Raw genomic sequence first — 17,361 nt, forward strand, 5'->3', positions numbered from 1 at the left:
CACTGCACTTGCCATTAGATACCAGCCACTGAGCTGCCCATTCTCCAAGGATGCAGCAGGTACAGAACTGATGGGCTGCGCCTCCCGAGGGCTGACGTCTCCATTGGGTGAGCTCTCCTGAAGCTAACAGGTGGTGACAGCTCCATTTGAAAAATACGGCAATACTTAGGGAGGCTGTGATCTGCCAGCCCCGTAAGTTGCATATTAGCAGGAACATCAAACTGCCCCTGTATTGTGCCCCTTTGCTTAACCCTTGTCCTTGCATCTCTTCCTTGCCATCTCACTTAAAAGATTTGACTGTTCACCAAGACAGTGAGGGGCATGATGGAGAGGAGGCTGCCCAGCTCAAAGAAACTCTTTTTCTGCTTCCCATAACAGCCTCTGGGGGGGCCTCAGTAAAGCAACAGCCTTTTGCCATGGATGGGAAATTGATGGGTTTTAAAGAAAAATGGCCCCTGAAGTCTCTCTGTATCTCAGTTTACATGCTTTCTAGACTGGCTGGTTTGGGTCCCAACACCCAGACCAAAGAAAAATGCCTGCAGGTCTGCCTTGTAACTTGCCACCTGGCCCCTGCATCCCTGCCATGAGCATCTCTGTCTCCTCTGCTCACCCTCTTCTCCACCACTCTCCCCACCATCTCTCTCCTGGGGGTGATTGCAGCTGTCTTCTGCCCACCCCAGTGTCTCTGCCATCAGTCAGCTGCTGCTCCTCTGCAGTCCCCACACAGCAGCCGGGAAGCTCCTACTTGATCTGTCACATCTCCACTGGACACTCAAACTTACCATAAATGAAACTGATGCTCAGTTTCCCCCACAAACATGCTCTACCCCTCATGTGCTCCACTCACCATGTAGCTCAGGCCAGAAGTCTTGGAGTCATCGGCCAGTCCTCTCTCACATAACCCACATCCTACCCATCAGCATGTCTCATGAACTTCAAATTTAAAGTACATCCCCAAACCAAGTGCATCTTCCCATGTCCCTCAATGTTACCTTCCTCCCAGCCACCCTCATCTCTTGCCTGCATCTTGCAGCAGCCTCCTAACTGGCTTCACTGTTTCCACCATTGCCCCTGGCCCATCTGTCTATCCTGTGAGCAGCACCCATGATCATGCTGAAACACAACTCAGTGCGGACCATGTGGAGCTCAGTGGAGACATCTATTAATAGTGTCATCAATATAAATACATGCCTACATACATACATACACACATACATATATTTATTTCTTTTAATCTTAAAAAAAGAAAAAAAGAATTCCCCAGTGGCATGAAAAGCCTCCCTCCTCACATGACTGGTGAGGCCCATGACCTGGCTCCTGGTGCCCTCTCTGACCCTCCCTCCCTGGGTCACTGCTCAGGCCACACTGGCCTCATGGCTGCCTGCTGACTACACCATGTGCACAGGTCATTTCCACAGAGCTTACCGCCTTGTCAGAAATGGCATTCTCTTCACTCTTTATCTCTGACCTGATTTTATTTTTCTTAATATCGTTTACCTATCTCCAGCATTAAAATATGTCTTTACATTTATAGTTATATTTTTATTCATTGTTTGTTCCCTTTTTCCCCAGTATAAGATCCACAAGGCATGGATTTTTATAATTTATGATCAGCACACAGTACATACTCAATAAATATGTCTTTGCTGAGAAAATGAATAAATAAAGAAAGAACCTGGACAGTAGTCCCAACTATATTGCATTGACACCAAGGGTCCATTGTTTTGTGCATGTTTTCCTCCACGGGCCAGCAGACCATCTGTTAGACTCCAAGTCTTAGATTGTATGGCTGGGGGCAGGGGTCACTTCTCATTTTCTGAGACCTGAAAGCCAAGATATCAAAAAGCAGAAACAATTTCTTTTGGAATAACAAATGTATATCTCTAAGTCTGACACAACCCTTTTAAAAATGCAAGACTGTTTCCTCAGTATTTACAACTTAAATATCCTGAAAACCAATGGATGGAGACTTGACTTGGGATGTTGAACACACAATACAGATAATGTATTATAGAATTGGGCCCCTGAAACCTGTAAAATTTTGTTAACCAGTGTCACCCCAATAAATTCAACAGAAAGGGAAAAAATTAAACTGAAAACAAAAAGAATAGAAAAGATGCAAGGCTGTTTCCTCAGTATTTACAACTTAAAACACTCTGAAGAACCATTGTAGGACGCATATGCTGTCTGGAGAGATTTTTAGTGGATACAAGGAAACAAGAACTAGGTGACGCTTATGGCGTGGGTGTGTTGAGCACTTACTTACTAGGGATTGGGCACTGTACTAGTCACATGCATTGTCTTGTGTTTTGTCATCACAACTCTCAGTGAGAACAATGAGAACTCTCCTGGTTCACAAAAGAGACTTTAAAGAAAGTGCCTAGAGTTGCACAGCTAGTGGGCACTGATGTCTGGATTTGAACCCATGTCTGCAGAGCTTCCTTCTTTCCAAACCCAGATGGAGCCAGAGGCTGAGGCTATCTGAGAGCTAAGTCCCCTGCGCACATATACCCAATACCTCTCTGCTCCCTGTGACTGGAGGACTTAAAAGAGGAGCTTGTATTCCTTGACTTTCTGAACTTACCTTCCCATTCCCCATGAAGTGGGCACAGCCTGGCATTTCCTCATCCATCTCCTCCCAGTTGCCAAATGCAATGATGAATTTTCAGTGACTTCCCTGCTTGAACTCTTGGAGATTTTTTGGCAGTAACAATACCCTATTATTATTATCTCTTTTGCACCTTTCATATTCTGTCTTTCAAAAAAAAATTTTAAGACCTCTCTCCTGAGGTCCAGAACCTGTACTTCTAACTCCTTCAAGTTATCTCCTAGAATCTCAGTGGCCCCTCAGAGTCATCATGTCCAAACGGAAATAGTCATCTTTCTGAATTCTCCCACTTTCTTTGTCTCACTCAAACCAGAGACCTCATCATCCTCATCTCTGATTTCTCCTCCCTCCCCTCCCAGGTGTGCCCACCCCATTATTCAATAACTTACCAACCTGTCAATCATTCTTGTACAGTGGAGCCAGACATTTGGGCTTTGATGGTAATCTGACCCGGCCCACAGTGCAGCTCTGCTGCTCATTAGCTGTGTGACCTTGAACAGATGATGCAATCTTCCTGGCCTCAGTTTCTTCATCTATCCCATAGGATGATAGTAAAACCCACTTCTTAGGGTCATTGGGAAGATTAAAAAAGATACTTCATGTAAAGAGAATTCTAGGGTCCCTAGCATTTAGCAAATGCATAATAAATGTTAGCTGTTATAATTACACTCCTACTACTGTATTACTAGGTTGTGGTTGCTTCCTGTAGGCACTGTTTGAAACACTTAGAAAGCAAATGGGCTTTTTTGCTGAAGAACAAAGAACATCAAATTTGTGATTTGTCCCTTCTAATTAGGTGGGAACTAGCAAGTGCATGTGTGTACACATGCACACACATATGTTATAACTCTGCCTTAGAGCGGGACCTTTCCTATAGCAGGACCACAGGATGGATGAGAAATGGCAGTGGTTTTCCTTCTGGAGCCTGACTGGCTGAACAAGCTCTGCTTTGTATTTCATCACATTCCCCTCCTTCCTGCTTGCAGAGAGAATGGCCACTCACCTTCTGGCACCTTATAATTAAAGACCAGTAACTTATCTAGCTGCCCAGGGCCCCATTGGTGCACAGGCATCACAGGTACCAAATCCAGGTCCAGGGATCTTTCTTTGTTGACTGGAGTTTGTGAACTCCTGTATCTGCTGAGCTAGAAAATGTCAGTTGTTCCTGATTGAGAGCCAGCAGACAGCACTTTGCAAGGCCTCCTCCTATATATTGAGATCTCCCAGGTTATGTATAAAGGTCATTACTTTGCATCTTTGCCACATAAAACATCTTAAGGCACCTTAATTCCATCTCTTTCAACAGACAAGCTTGGCTGACTCCTGGGGGTGGGGCTAGGAGGGAAACCTGGCACACACCACCAGCCCCACCATTTCATGCTTTTGCCATACAGCTCCTGACTGCCCAGTGGACACCAGGGCAGCTCAGGAGCTACAGAAACTGAAGGTCGGGAGCCCAAGGTCATGTACCAAAGGTCACGAAAATTTTGCATTTTATGTTGCTCTCATGTCTGGTGATTGAAACAACCTCTCTGAGGTAGTGAAAGGGAAGGGATGGAGAAAGCCACACCCAATTTTGTTTGGTTCTGTTGTGTTTTGTTTCCACCCACCACAAGTTCTTTTCTTCCCCTCTCATAGTGTGGGCGAAATGCTGAAAACTTCGACCGATTTTTCACCCGTCATCCACCAGTCCTAACACCTCCTGACCAGGAAGTCATCAGGAATATTGACCAATCAGAATTCGAAGGATTTTCCTTTGTTAACTCTGAATTTTTAAAACCTGAAGTCAAGAGCTAAGTAGATGTGTAGATCTCCGTCCTTCATTTCTGTCATTCAAGCTCAACGGTTACTGTGGTGACATTTTTTTTTTCGTTGCGAAATTGCATCCATGTTTATTTGCTGATGAGACTAGAGTGACCATGTTCCAGAACTTCCAGAACCCAAATGTCCTCAGGTAGTTTGGAGCATCTCTATGAGATGGAATTATGCAGATGTCATGCTGAAAATGCTGCTGCATAATTAACACGTTATCCAAGTCCTCTTACAATTAGTTTCTCTGGCATGTCAGCTAAGTAGAGCCAGCAGGGATGGAAAATGCCTGCTTTCTTTTCCTTTGTTTCTGCATTGCCATTTTTATACATTCTCCAACTCCAACCATCCAATCTAGATTCTTCCCACCCAATGAGTGGATCATCAGATGCTAGCAGTGTTCTTCCACTTCTGGACCTGGAGCTTGGCTGCTCTCCAAGCATATGGTTGCTTTGACTTAGAGGGAATTCCTCCATTCTGCCTGGTTTGGAGGCACCATAAGCTTTGAAAAGAATGTGCTAAAAATAAAATTTTGTTTGTTATCTTTTTAACTCAAAGTTCAAAAGATTATCTAAGCCCTTTTAAAATTCCAAAACTATGCTTTTAGATAGTTTCAAATTAAAGCACCTCAAAAGGTCAGAAGGCAACCAGCTTGGGTGCTGCCTCAATGCTTTCATTTCTGATCCTGTATGTCCCTGATCACCTTCATCCCCAAACTACTTGGGAAGGCATTTGGCACCACTTCCTGAAAGGACATGGTCACTCTAGCAAGGTCCCAAAGGACTATAATTTTACATTACATTTCAAACTTTATTTGCTTTGGGGTTTTATTTCTGTTGTTCATATGCAAAAGAAAATATTCACTTTGTTAACACATGCTCTGAAATAAATGTCCAAATGTTACTAATCACAATTGACCAACTGATTTACAAAGAAGAGTGCTCTGGAGTCTAGCGGTCCCATGCCTGAGTGGATGGGGCTAGTCTAAGTTTGTTGTTGGCTTTGGAAAGCTAATTAAGTGCTATGAGAAAGACACCATTTCTGGAAACAGACAGTTATACTCTTTGATGTGGTTTTGCAAGATGTTTGTGGAAATGTTCATTTGTATCTGGATATGTGTTATGTGCCATTTTTCTTTTAGCATCAAGATACCATATTAAAAACAGAAGAAGAAGAAATGCTACTTCAAGGAAAATGGCTCTCTTTGAAAAATGTCAACCCAGACTACAAAATGGGGCCTCTTCAGGCTTTGAGACAGAAAGGACTATACCCAGAGCTTAATCTTAGCCCCAGTGTTCAGCCAGTCAGAGGGGCAGAGGCTGTGGACCATTCAAGGACTCCTAGTGGCCTGTAATGGGGGGTGGGGGGGCTAACCAGGAGCTGCCAATGATATCAGAGCCCACAGCCCATATCCAGGTGGGAGCATGGCCAGGGCTCTTGATTTTCTTATCAAAATCACTACTCCTCCAGCTTGGACTAAATATTCTTTCTAGCAAGCATCTTTATGAGCTATCTAAACAGATAAAGACAGCAAGTGGTTCCCCATCCTTGTCTGTAGCCTCCTGCTATTCACAGGCCTAAAGAGAATTCTTATCACAAGTTGAGTGATTTCTATAAGCTCCAAGGTTTCTAAGGGATTATTAAGGGAACTTTAAGAACTTGACAAGTGTCCTTGAAGTAAAACTTCTCATCTTTAAGAAAACCACAATTTGGGTTTCTTGTCATTCAATCCTTTCTGCCCTCTTGCTTCTTCCTACTGCAGGCTTTGGGACCACCTAGAATAGCCCTTGTGGTAGCCATCCAGATCTTAGGTAAAGCAAACTTGAATTCCCAGATGACAAGCTTAGGCAGTTAGAGAAGGAGGGGCATTGGGGCAGAACCTCCTCACTTAACTGCTGGAGAAACTGGCACCTGGAGAGAGGAAATGACCTGCCCAAGGTTAGCAACTGGGATGCAAACCCCAGTTTCCTGACACTTAGTGCAAGACTCTCTCTGCTCTATCACTGGCATCTCTGGGCCATGCCCACCAACAGGCATGTTAGTTGAGGTCCTTCAACTGGCTGTTAGGTTACCAGGCCTTTCCTCAGATATTCTCTCAGGAAGGTAAACACTATGAAGAAATATTGGGTAATTGACAAATGACCTGAGATGACTTTAGAGGCCAATGTAGTTAGGTAGGTAGGTAGGTAGGTAGGTAGGTAGGTAGGTAGGTAGATAGATAGATGATAGATAGGAAGACTATACTGTTTATATGAGGTCTGTCCAGAAGGTATTGAGCCATGTACTATGAAAAATAGAGACATTTATTGAAGAACATACAAGAGACAAGAAACATTGTACATAGGACAATGATGCCTCAGTCCCCTTCAGAATAGACACCTTGGGACCTCACACAGTTCTCCCAATCACCATCAGCTGCTCCATCATATTTTCCTGAATCTCACTTATGCTCTGAAATCTCTTCCCTTTCAAAGGTGATTTCAGTTTTGGGAAAGGCCAGAAGTTTCAGGGCGCCAAACAAGGCTGTAGCAGGCTGAGTCACCTGAGTGATTTGTTGTTTTGCCAAAAAACTTTGCACAAGGTGTGATGCATGAGTGGGTGTGTTGTTGTGATGAAGCTGCCAATCACCAGTTGCCTGTAGCTGCAGCCTTCTGATTATCTAAATTGTTTTCGCAGAGGAATGTGCAAGCTTAATGCAAAATTTGGTGTAGATTCATTGCTCACTTGCTCAGTCATTTTGAATGGGATGACCACATAGTACACATTGTCACTCAACAGTATCTACCACCCCCACTGACTAGTATAGTGAAGTTGTCATTGTTTACACATGTGCAGTCCAGTCCACTCACAGCTGCCAGGTTACATCAATGTCGCACAAACCGTTCTTGTTATAGTAATAATGGCTGGACTTTTTCTGGACAGACCTCACACTGTGCTCTGCATTTTCCAAATTGTTGCCATTATTTTCCAAAAGTTTGATACTTTTCAGAAAGAGAACTGAAGCCAAAGTTGCTGTTGCCCTAACACACCTTACTGAGGTTGGGCAGGGAAGCCTTCCAGTAAGGGGTCATTAGTCAGAATTCCTGCAGTTTCTTTTTCTATCAATGTTTCAAGTGCAGAGGAAATGGAGAAATAGAGCTTTCAACATAAGTAATTTCTGCAGAATACTTTGCAAATTTGTGGGCTTTTTAAAAGATTTTATTTATTTAGTTTTAGAGAGACGGGAAGGGAAGGAGAAGCAGAGGAAGAGTAATATCAATTTGTGGTTGCCTCTCACACACCCCCTACTAGGGACCTGGCCTGCAACCCAGGCATGTGCCCTGACTTGGAATAGAACCCACAACCCTTTGGTTTGCAGTCTGGCACTCAATCCACTGAGTCACACCAGGCAGGGTGGAATACTTTGCAAATTTGTTCAGGAAGAAAGATTTTAATTTATTTTTGCCATTATGCATGTATTCTACCCTCCATTCATTCACCCAGCCATCACTTATTGAATACCAACTATGTGCCAGACCTATGCTGGGAGCCAGGGGCATATGAGGAGCCATAAAGATACAATCCAGGAGGGCAGGTATTAAATAAGTCATTGAGAGTCTGGTGTGATTTAGACCTAGTTAGTCTCTGGGTTAGTCAGGGAAGGCTTCTTGTAAGAAAGAAAAAGTCCTCCAAGATGTTCAGGGTTCCACTTTCTCTGTACGTCACAGTGTGAGCTGAAGGAGAAGGCATAGCAGTGTCCCGTTGACACTGATTTCTGGGAAGGAGAGGCAGGACGGTTGCTGGGGTGGGTTTCCTTCCAGAAGACCAAAGGCACTGTCCCCATGCCCAAACAAAACACAGAATCACCAAGGCTTGAGCAGAAACAGATACGGGTATGAAGAGAGGGGCCTGGTTTTACAGTTTAGTTCCAAGTCCTGAGTCTCATCTCTTGGAGGTATCACTCAGATCCCTTTCTGGCCCTCAGGGAAATACTTTCCTTCCAGCACACTGCCCCTGGCTCGACACCATCTGGTGCTTCTAGATGAGACAGCCTGTGATTTTTCCAAAAGAATTAAAACTAGGGGAGAATAAAAAACTTAAGTAAGAAAAGTAAAAATCCCTAAACATAGTTCATGTTAGCCATGGCTAATTGTCTACTAGAATGCAAGACCTCTTTTCATTTCTTAGACTTGTTATCAACCTGCTCCTCTTCTAACAATAGCACCCTGATCACAATGACCTCCTTGGAAAATTAATAGGAGGTCAGTAGAACTAATAACTCTCTTTGGATGAGTGCTGTTGTTCTCGTGTGGCTCCAGATACTATCAACTCAGAAAGGAATTGTCCCCACAGAGAGGCCCATTCTTCCCCAATTTCTAGGGTGAAATTCAGGGGTATTTTCTATGAGGATCTACCCACAGAACAAAGTTCACAATGACAAGTCCTATTTAGACCATGTGGCTCTTTGAAACCTGAGTCATCAGCAGCATGACAAATGGAAAGGGCTTTCCAAACTGGTGCTGGTGGGAAAGGAGCCTCTGCTGCAAGTCCAAAGGCAGGGAAGAGCACATGGGGTCCATGTTACCAGAGGAGACCTGGGAGAATGCCAGAATAACTAGGAGAATAGAATTTTTGTCTGTTTGTAAGGCTGCCCTTACAGATCTGACTTTAAGCTTTGGGTTTTATTCCTTATAGTTTGTTGATTAGATATGTGCTATAGACATCCTTTGGAGAGACCCTTGGGCTGATGAAGACCCACCATCTAGTCTGTGGGTGCATTTCTGAGCACCCCATGAAAGCCTAGATTGCACCAGGGAATGTAGGGGGACAGTGGTCAGCTCCTTTCAGTAAGCAGTAATCCTATATTCCCACATGCCACTCTGGTTTGGGGGGAGTTGAGTAGCTTACCCTATTCCCCTTGTTAAAGAAAGAATTGTCCTAGCCACAGGCATCACTTTTGGGTGGTTTTTCTCTGGGATACTCTACCCAGTGACTAACTCTATGACATTACACATTGTGAAAAGTAGTGTCCAACTCATTTCATCTCAAAGCTAAACAAAACAAAACACACACCCCTCTTTATGATAGTCCTTAGAGAAGTTCAATGTCCGATTTCCTTTCTTAGGAAATTTCCACCAAGTTTTCTCTCCTGAAGCCAACATAGGATATGAAGTGAAAGCTGCGGGGGTGGGTAGCATGTGCAATGCAGCTGCTCTAACTGTCAGCGTGAGGCTACTGCTGACTCTGCCTGTGAGAGTTCGTCAGCTTTCCGATGACTGGTATGTCTCAGTCCTGCTTCCTTCTTCTTACGCTGTATTAATGTTTGCTTTCCATTTGGCAGAGAGACAAGCGAGACACCTCCAACTTCGACAAAGAGTTCACCAGACAGCCTGTGGAACTCACGCCTACTGACAAACTCTTCATCATGAACTTGGACCAAAATGAATTTGCTGGCTTCTCCTATACTAACCCAGAGTTTGTCATTAACGTGTAGGTAAATGCACACTCCTTTGCTGAGCCTGGAGGGTAAGACTTCAGGCCAAGTGTATGTATCGATTCTAGTCTTCCAGGATTCATGGTGCACATGCTGGCATTCCACATGTAAAGAGCTTGTCCTAGAGGGCTTTTCTTTGTATGTGTAGCTTGCTAGTTTGTTTTCTACATTTGAAAAATGTTTAGTTTAGAGTAAGCGCTTTATCCAAGTATAGACGAACAATTTCCTGAACTTCCAGAAACTCATTGAATGAACAGATGCTATCAAAACTACTGTCTGATCCCAAAATGCTTCAGTATTTGTAATTTTTAAAGTCAGAAGCTGATGTTCCTAGTAAAAGTTTTTACAGTTATTCTACAGTATCTTTGAATGCTAAGCATGACTGGTATTTTTAAACATTGTGAGTAAGCTTTGCAGTTACTGTGACCTGTTGTCTCTCAGAAGAAATTTTTTGCTTAAGAATTGATATGATTAAACTGAGTAAATATATGCACTCTTTTGTTAACATGTCTGCTTTTAATATACTCTGCTACAGAAGTTACAAACTGGAGAGCCATAGGCAGATGTGGTCAGAAGATGAGCTTGGTTTCACATGCACAAAATTTTATTTAATTGAAGTCATTGTCAACATTCTGGGCTCTTAGATTTACTTGAAAAAAATCAGAAGGTGACTTGACAGAATTGAGTCATGGCTATCTCCTTTCAGGGCACGTGTGCTTGCCCTGGCTGGGTGGCACTGTTGGTTGGAACATATAACAAAAAGGTTGCAGGTTCAATCCCAGGTCAGGGAACATACCTAGGTTGTGGTTCAATCCCTGATCGATCCCAAGTGGACCCCTGGTTGGGGCTCATACGAGAGGAAACCAATCAATGTTTCTCTTTCACATCGATGTTTCTCTCTCTCTCTCTCTCTCTCTCTCTCTCTCTCTCTCTCTCTCCACACACACACACACACACCAACCCTTTCGCTCTAAAATCAATAAACATATCCTCCAGCGAGAATTAAAAAAAAAGAGCAATGCGTGCTCTCATTTTACCACAGTCTCCACCATGCCTTATTGTACGCACTTTTATTCCACTTATTTGGATGCTGTAGCCATCTGAGGTTGAGACATTTCCAAGTAACAAGCTTCACGACCTTTTCCTGTGCCCATAATCAGAATATCTGCTCAGTCATCCAGTCAGTATGGTTTGTGGGTATTAAACCCTCAAACACGAAGTAGATAACAAAAATTTCATTGCTGCCATGACAAAACTCAGCAAGGAGGCTGATGTCAGTACAGAAACATCACTTTTCTGTGGTCTATTAGGATGTCATTGTTTGTAAAACTACTTACCATTTACTATTTTCTCCTAATTCAGTATCTGCAAAAAGGGGGGGCATATGTCCTCTTCTTTTTGTCCAAGAAGGCTAGAAGAGAAGGGCAAAAAATAAGGGAGGTCTCTTCTAAATGCTATTGACATGATAAGGATCCCTGAGATCAGAGTGGCATGTTACTGCATCACTGGGTATCAGCCTGGTATCTTCTTCTCTGAATGAAATCATGCTTATAGCAATCCAACTTATGGCACATGCTTTTGGAGCTGCCAATGCTGGTGGGTAGCAGAAAAGAACAAACCTGACATGCCAAGTATGTTATGACTCCACATAGTTTATTTATCTCCTTGGAAGACGCCCTGTAAATGGGCATTGGTGAGACAATTGATCTATTGATCCTTGTGTGCTTTGCAGAATTTTAGAAACTCTGCCAATTAAAATTGAATAAAGCAACTTAAAGAAGAAACTGTGTTGTATGCATCACATTTAGAAAAGAAAAATACATGGATTTCTATCGATGTTTGCTGACATGTTCCATTTGAGATAATATTACAGAAGAGGTTGCTGAGCTGCTTCTGGTTGCTCCCCATTTCATGCCAGTCCCTCATATTTTCTTCCTCTCTGAGTATAAACCTGTGTTTCATTTCATAAATATTGAGCACCTGCTCTGAGCCAGACATAGCTGTGGATGCTGGGGAGATAGAGACAACAAGACAGTACCAGGCTTTACATTCACTGGGACAAAAGACTACAGGATTCCCAGCCTCTCATCTTCCTGGGATTACATCCTATAAAAGTTCTGCACTTTACTCTGATTGGCTCAGCCTGGTTGGGGAGGGGCCTTGACTGGCGAGACCTAAGTTGTGTTAGATATCTAGTGCAGTGTTACAAATTGCTCCAACGTTTTGAAACATATTTAATACCTCTCAGTGTATGGGCAGGAAACTGGATGTGGTTTAGCTGGTTTAAAGCCTGTTATGAGGGTGCAGTCAAGCTGTTGGCCAGGGTTGCAGTCACAAATGAATGGTCAATGCAGGGGAGTTAGGATTTACATCAAAGTTTGCTTCCACAGACTTTGATAGCCTCAGTTCCTTGATAAATAGGCATCTCCATAGGATGCTTCTGGCCATGGCCACTGGCTCCCCTGGGTGTGAACAGTTCAAGAGAGAGGACCTAATCCAGAGGCCAATAATCTCAGAAGTAACCCAACCTTAGAAGTGATACCCCATCCTGTTGCTGTTTTCTGTTCTTTAGAAGCAAGTTAAGCAATCCAGCTGATACTGAAGGGGAGGGTATTCCACAAGGTGAGAATTCCAGTGGGAGAGAAGAACAGAGCTCTGGTTATCAGTTTAGAGACTGTCTTCCACAGATAGCTTGAGCTGCACCTCTGGACAACTGGATAGAGTGCCACCTAAACCACATGAGTGGAGAATGGGCAACAGAGAGCTCTCCGAATAAAAATTGGAAACTGTTCTTGGAACAAGGGGGACATATGCTTAGGAAGCAAAACACAATGGTGGACTGTGCATATGGGAATTTTGGGCTGCCCCAAAGATTCCTTAGTGATGTAGAGAGACAGACCAATGCTGAGAATCACTTAAATGACTGACTCACTTGGCATTGCACTTGGTCCACAGAGGTCCCCATTGTTTCATTGCCAAGCTCACCACCAAATAGCAAGGGCCTAAATTTGAACTGATGAGTTATAGTCCCCTGCCTTCAGGGACCTAAAATTCACCAAGATGAGTTGGTAGAAACATACACATGATACAAGTCTACATCAAATTATCTAATACTGAGTGACAAAACACCCCAACACTTAGCATCTTTTAAAAATAATGATTTATTTAAAAAAATAATCATTTATTTAAGTCACCATGGTGGTTTTGCTGGTCTGGACATCCCAGCTTCTCTCTGATGGACTTGCTATGTATTCTCTGTTAGCTAGAAGGTCAGCTGGTGACTCAATGGTCTATGATGGCCTTGTTCACATGTGTGGTATTTGACATACTGAGTGGTCTAGGGAAAGTTCAGTTAGGAGGACTTGTTTTTCCCCAGAATACTCTTGTGTGTTCCAGCTAGAACATAGACTTCTCTATATGGTGGTTTTAAGGAGTCCAAAGAGTAGTAATGGGAAGCAAAACCCCAGTGCACAAGCACTTTTCAAGCTTCTGCTTATGCCATGTTTGCTGCTTTCCCATAAGCCAAATTCAGGGGGTGGATAGATTTCACTTTGGGATGGGAAGCACTGTAGATACACATTGCAAAGGCGAAAGGGCACAGGCCACAAAATTGGCCACAAAAAAATGTGTGGCCAATTTTGTGTCTACAGCACAGTCCATCAATGGAACTGTTCATGAACTTAGGGGACATCAAAGAAATGAGACAGGTGGTAAAGAAATTGCCAGGAACTTCCTGAGCTTCCCCATGGTCAGGCCACATGAATCACCAGAAGTTAAGCTTCTTCCTTGTCTCTTCAATTGCAACACACAAAGACTCAGTGCCTGAGTTCAGGCTTGTCAGTTGGATAACCAGAGTCAACTTGAAACATTTTCAAACCAATGAAAACAAGATTCTTGAATCTTCAGGTGTTGTTCCTGCCCTGATTCTTTTTCTAATCTCACATAATTGAGATGCTGGAGAAATCAAGGAGGATTGTAAAGCAAGATAAATGGGAACCAAATCTAAAAGCTTAAAGTCAAATATCTCAGATCCTTTACTGGTTTTGAGGTTAAATTGCTTTGACCCACGTGGGATTCTAGTGCTCGTCACTTCCTAGATAAGTGATGCTAGCTACCAAAGTGAATTCTAATTTCCCAAAACATTAGAAGTTTGAACACTAGAGTCCTGGCTCAGTGACTGAACCACACTCTCTGCTATGGATTTTGTCCCGTAAATGCCCTTCTCCCTGATGTGTGGCCTGCCCAAATTAGGCCAGATTCAGGGTGAGATTAAAATGATATTTGGACAAGAGATGCAAGAACATTCAATTCTGTTTTCAACCAGTCACCCTTTCTCACAAGATCCAAGAGAGAAATAAATGCATAGAGGACAATGCCTAGCAAATGAAGAGTTGGTTACTATTTGAATATTTGACTGCATCTCCCTAAAGTGGGTTGGATTGCACGCAGAATTCTTAGATATTGTGTGAGTTGTATTGGTTATTGATTTCTTAACAGATTACCCCCAAAGAAGACACATTTATTAACTCACAGTTTCTTTAGGTTGGGAATCCAGGTGTAGTTTAGCTGGGTCCTCTGCTCCAGGGTCCCTCATAAGCTGCAGTTGATGTGTTGGCTAGGGTTGTGATCCCATCGGAAGGTGCACCTAGGGAATACGTCACTTCTAAGTTCACTCATGTGGTTGTTGGCAGGACTCCATCCCTTGTGAACCATGCCACTCAGAGCTTCACTCAGTTCCTCACCAGCAATGGCTGGAGGCTGCCCTCAGCTTCTTGCCATGTGGACCTTTCCAAAATGGTGGCTCACTTCATCAAAGTGCACATGCTAGGACAGCAAAACAGTGAGAATACCAGTAAGGTAGAAGTTCCATTCTTTTGTAAACAAAACACAGAAGTGACATTATATCATTTTCACTGTATTCTGTCTACTACAAACAAGTCACTAGATCTATCCCACACTTAAAGAGAAGGAATTACACAAGAACATAAGTGAGCAAGTCAGAGACTATTGGGAGCCCTGTTGGAAGCTGTCTACTACACGGGTGTGGAGGGCATTCTCCAAGACATGATATGGGATGGGGGATGGGAGAGGAAAGTGGGTCTTACCACTGTGTTCAATGAATGTGGCCAATGTTGACCTACCAGATCAAGTGAAGTGGGGTGGGGAGGAGACACTACTATCACTTCTTCTATGACCCAGACTTTCTGAGCTGGTGTGGGTGGTCAGACTGATGCCATTTATTCAAATGAAAGGTGACTTTTTTCTTGGATCAAAAGACTCAGGTGCTTCATGAACAGAACAAAAATCATCACTTATTAAGCCCATAAGATTTAAGAGTCCATAGTCTCAAAACAGAGGAGTTTCCCTGAGCTCCTAAAATGTGAGCAGCATCAGATTCCCATCTCTTCCCTAGTGAAATAGAAAAAAAGCCCAAAGGACCTGCAGCAACTTTAGCTGAGGAGCCCCTGAGAGTACTTGGCTCCAAGATCATCCTCACGAAATTCTAGTAGTTGTAAGTGGACAGAGTCCAGGGAGAAAGAGAAAGCTGCAAGCAGAACCCATCCTCTATCATTTCCTAGCTCAAACCTGGACTTGAGGGTAATTTTCTTGTTATTGCATTACAAAGGCAGAAACTATGTCTGGCAGCTCATGACTGCAGAAGGAAATCATTAGACATGAATATATTTCATTAGTTCATTCAACAGATCTCTCTTTAGGACCAATAATGGTTCCAGGTGGGGAATAAAACCTGGTCACTGTTCTCATGCAGCTGATATTCTAGAGGGAACCATATTAAATATAGTAAATAACATGATTGTATAATAAATGGCAATTGTGCCATGAAGAAAACAAAGCAGGTAGTGGGATAGAAACTGGCAGGCATAAAGATGGTTTGGTTGTCTGATATCTATCCCAAATGTTCAAGGAAGGCCTCTTTGAGAAGGTGATAGTTTGAACTCAGTGACAAGGAGCCAGAGTAAAGTGTTCCAGATGGGACATCAATGGCCAGAGCATGAGGCCTGGCCTGCAGGTCAAAAGAGAGCCCATGTCACCAGAGAATGTTAAGCACTGGGCAAAGTGGTGAATGAGAGACCAGGGAGTAAGTCAAAGCCAAATCTTGAAAGCACTTCTAGACCTTGGTACAAAGTTTGACTCTGTCTTAAATTCAATAAAAATCCATTGGATACTATTAGTTTCCTATTGCTGCTGTAACAAATGACCACACGCTGTATGGCTTAAAAAACACACACACACACACAAATTTATTCTCTTATAGTTCTGGTGGCCAGAAATCCAAAATCAGTTTCATCAGACTAGAGTCTGCAGAACCAGTTGCTTCTGGAGGCTCTAGGGGAGCCTCCTTGCCTTTTCCAGCTTCTACAGGGGCTACATTCCTTGGCTTATAGCCTGCTTACCACATCATCTTCAAAGCATATCACTCTGACCTCTGCTTATGTAGTAACATCTTTTCTATCTATGACTCTCCTGCCTCCCTTGTGATTATACTGGGTCCACCTAGATAATCCAGGAAAGTCTCCCTAGCTCATTATCCTTAACATATTGCAGAGTCCCACTTTGCCATGAAAGGTAACTCATATCCATGGGTTTCAGTGATTAGGATGTGGACATCTTTGGAGAGCCTTTAGTGTGTCTCTCTATAGAGACTTTAGACATTAAGGGTTGATATGCTCTGGTTAACCTTAGACAATACAGTTTGTAAGAGGAAGGGAAAGAACACAAAGATTAATGGAGGCCATTGCAACAGTGCAAAAGGAAAATGGGTGCAATTTGCCTTGACCACCTTCATCTTCATAGAGATGAGAGGAGAGTTGTAGAAAAGGAAGGTGACTGGTTTGAAAAACTGTCCCACCATCAGTTTTTTTAGAGACCTGTGTCTGTGTGCCTTTTCTGAAGGGAAGAGACCTGGACTAAAAGTGAGTAGAGGTAGGATAGGATGAGGGCTTCAGCAGTGGTAAGGAAAACTTGGTGAGTGGAAGAATGGCCACCCCAGACATCAAGTCTTAACCCTGGAATTTGTAAAAGTCACCTCATTTGGGGAAAGTATCTTTGCATATGTAATTAAATTAAGGATCTTGAGATAAAGAAATGACCCTGGAGTACCAGGGTGGGGCCTAAATGCCATCACAAGTATCCTTATAAGAGAGACAGAGAGAAGTAACACACACACAGAGGAGAAGGTGGTGTGAAGAGAATGGTAAGCACTGGGGGATGTGGCCACAAGCCAAGGAATACTGACAGCTGCCAGGAACTAGAAGAGGTAAATAATGAACTCTCCACTAGGGCTTCCAAAGGGATCCTGGCCCTGCTGACACCTTGATTTTTGCCATCTGGCCTTGAGAACTGAGGGAATAAACTTCTGTCATTTAAGCCATATAGTTTGTGGTCATTTGTTATAGCATCACCAAGAAACTGACAAACCTGGTATGGACCAGATCATAGCTTAGAGCCT

The 17,361-nt window shown here is 43.2% G+C and overlaps 1 protein-coding gene across 3 annotated transcripts in view; it reads left to right on the top strand.

Annotated features, from left to right (window-relative positions):
* The window catches only part of PRKCB (protein kinase C beta), a 340,114-nt gene extending 329,731 nt beyond the window's left edge, over positions 1–10,383 (top strand). For 2 of the 3 annotated variants that reach the window (XM_045848917.1, XM_045848919.1), the window contains one exon: positions 4,247–5,327. In XM_045848917.1, the coding sequence (XP_045704873.1) occupies positions 4,247–4,405 (159 nt within the window). In that variant the 3' untranslated portion in view covers positions 4,406–5,327. Of the gene's footprint in view, positions 1–4,246; positions 5,328–9,737 lie in introns of those variants that run through there. The other variant, XM_045848918.1, reaches the window with a different exon arrangement.
* Positions 10,384–17,361: the final 6,978 nt, after the last annotated feature.

This window comes from Phyllostomus hastatus, unplaced genomic scaffold (assembly GCF_019186645.2).
Source record: "Phyllostomus hastatus isolate PE091 unplaced genomic scaffold, TTU_PhHast_1.1 phas_contig_64, whole genome shotgun sequence".
Classification (NCBI taxonomy): Eukaryota; Metazoa; Chordata; class Mammalia; order Chiroptera; family Phyllostomidae; genus Phyllostomus; species Phyllostomus hastatus.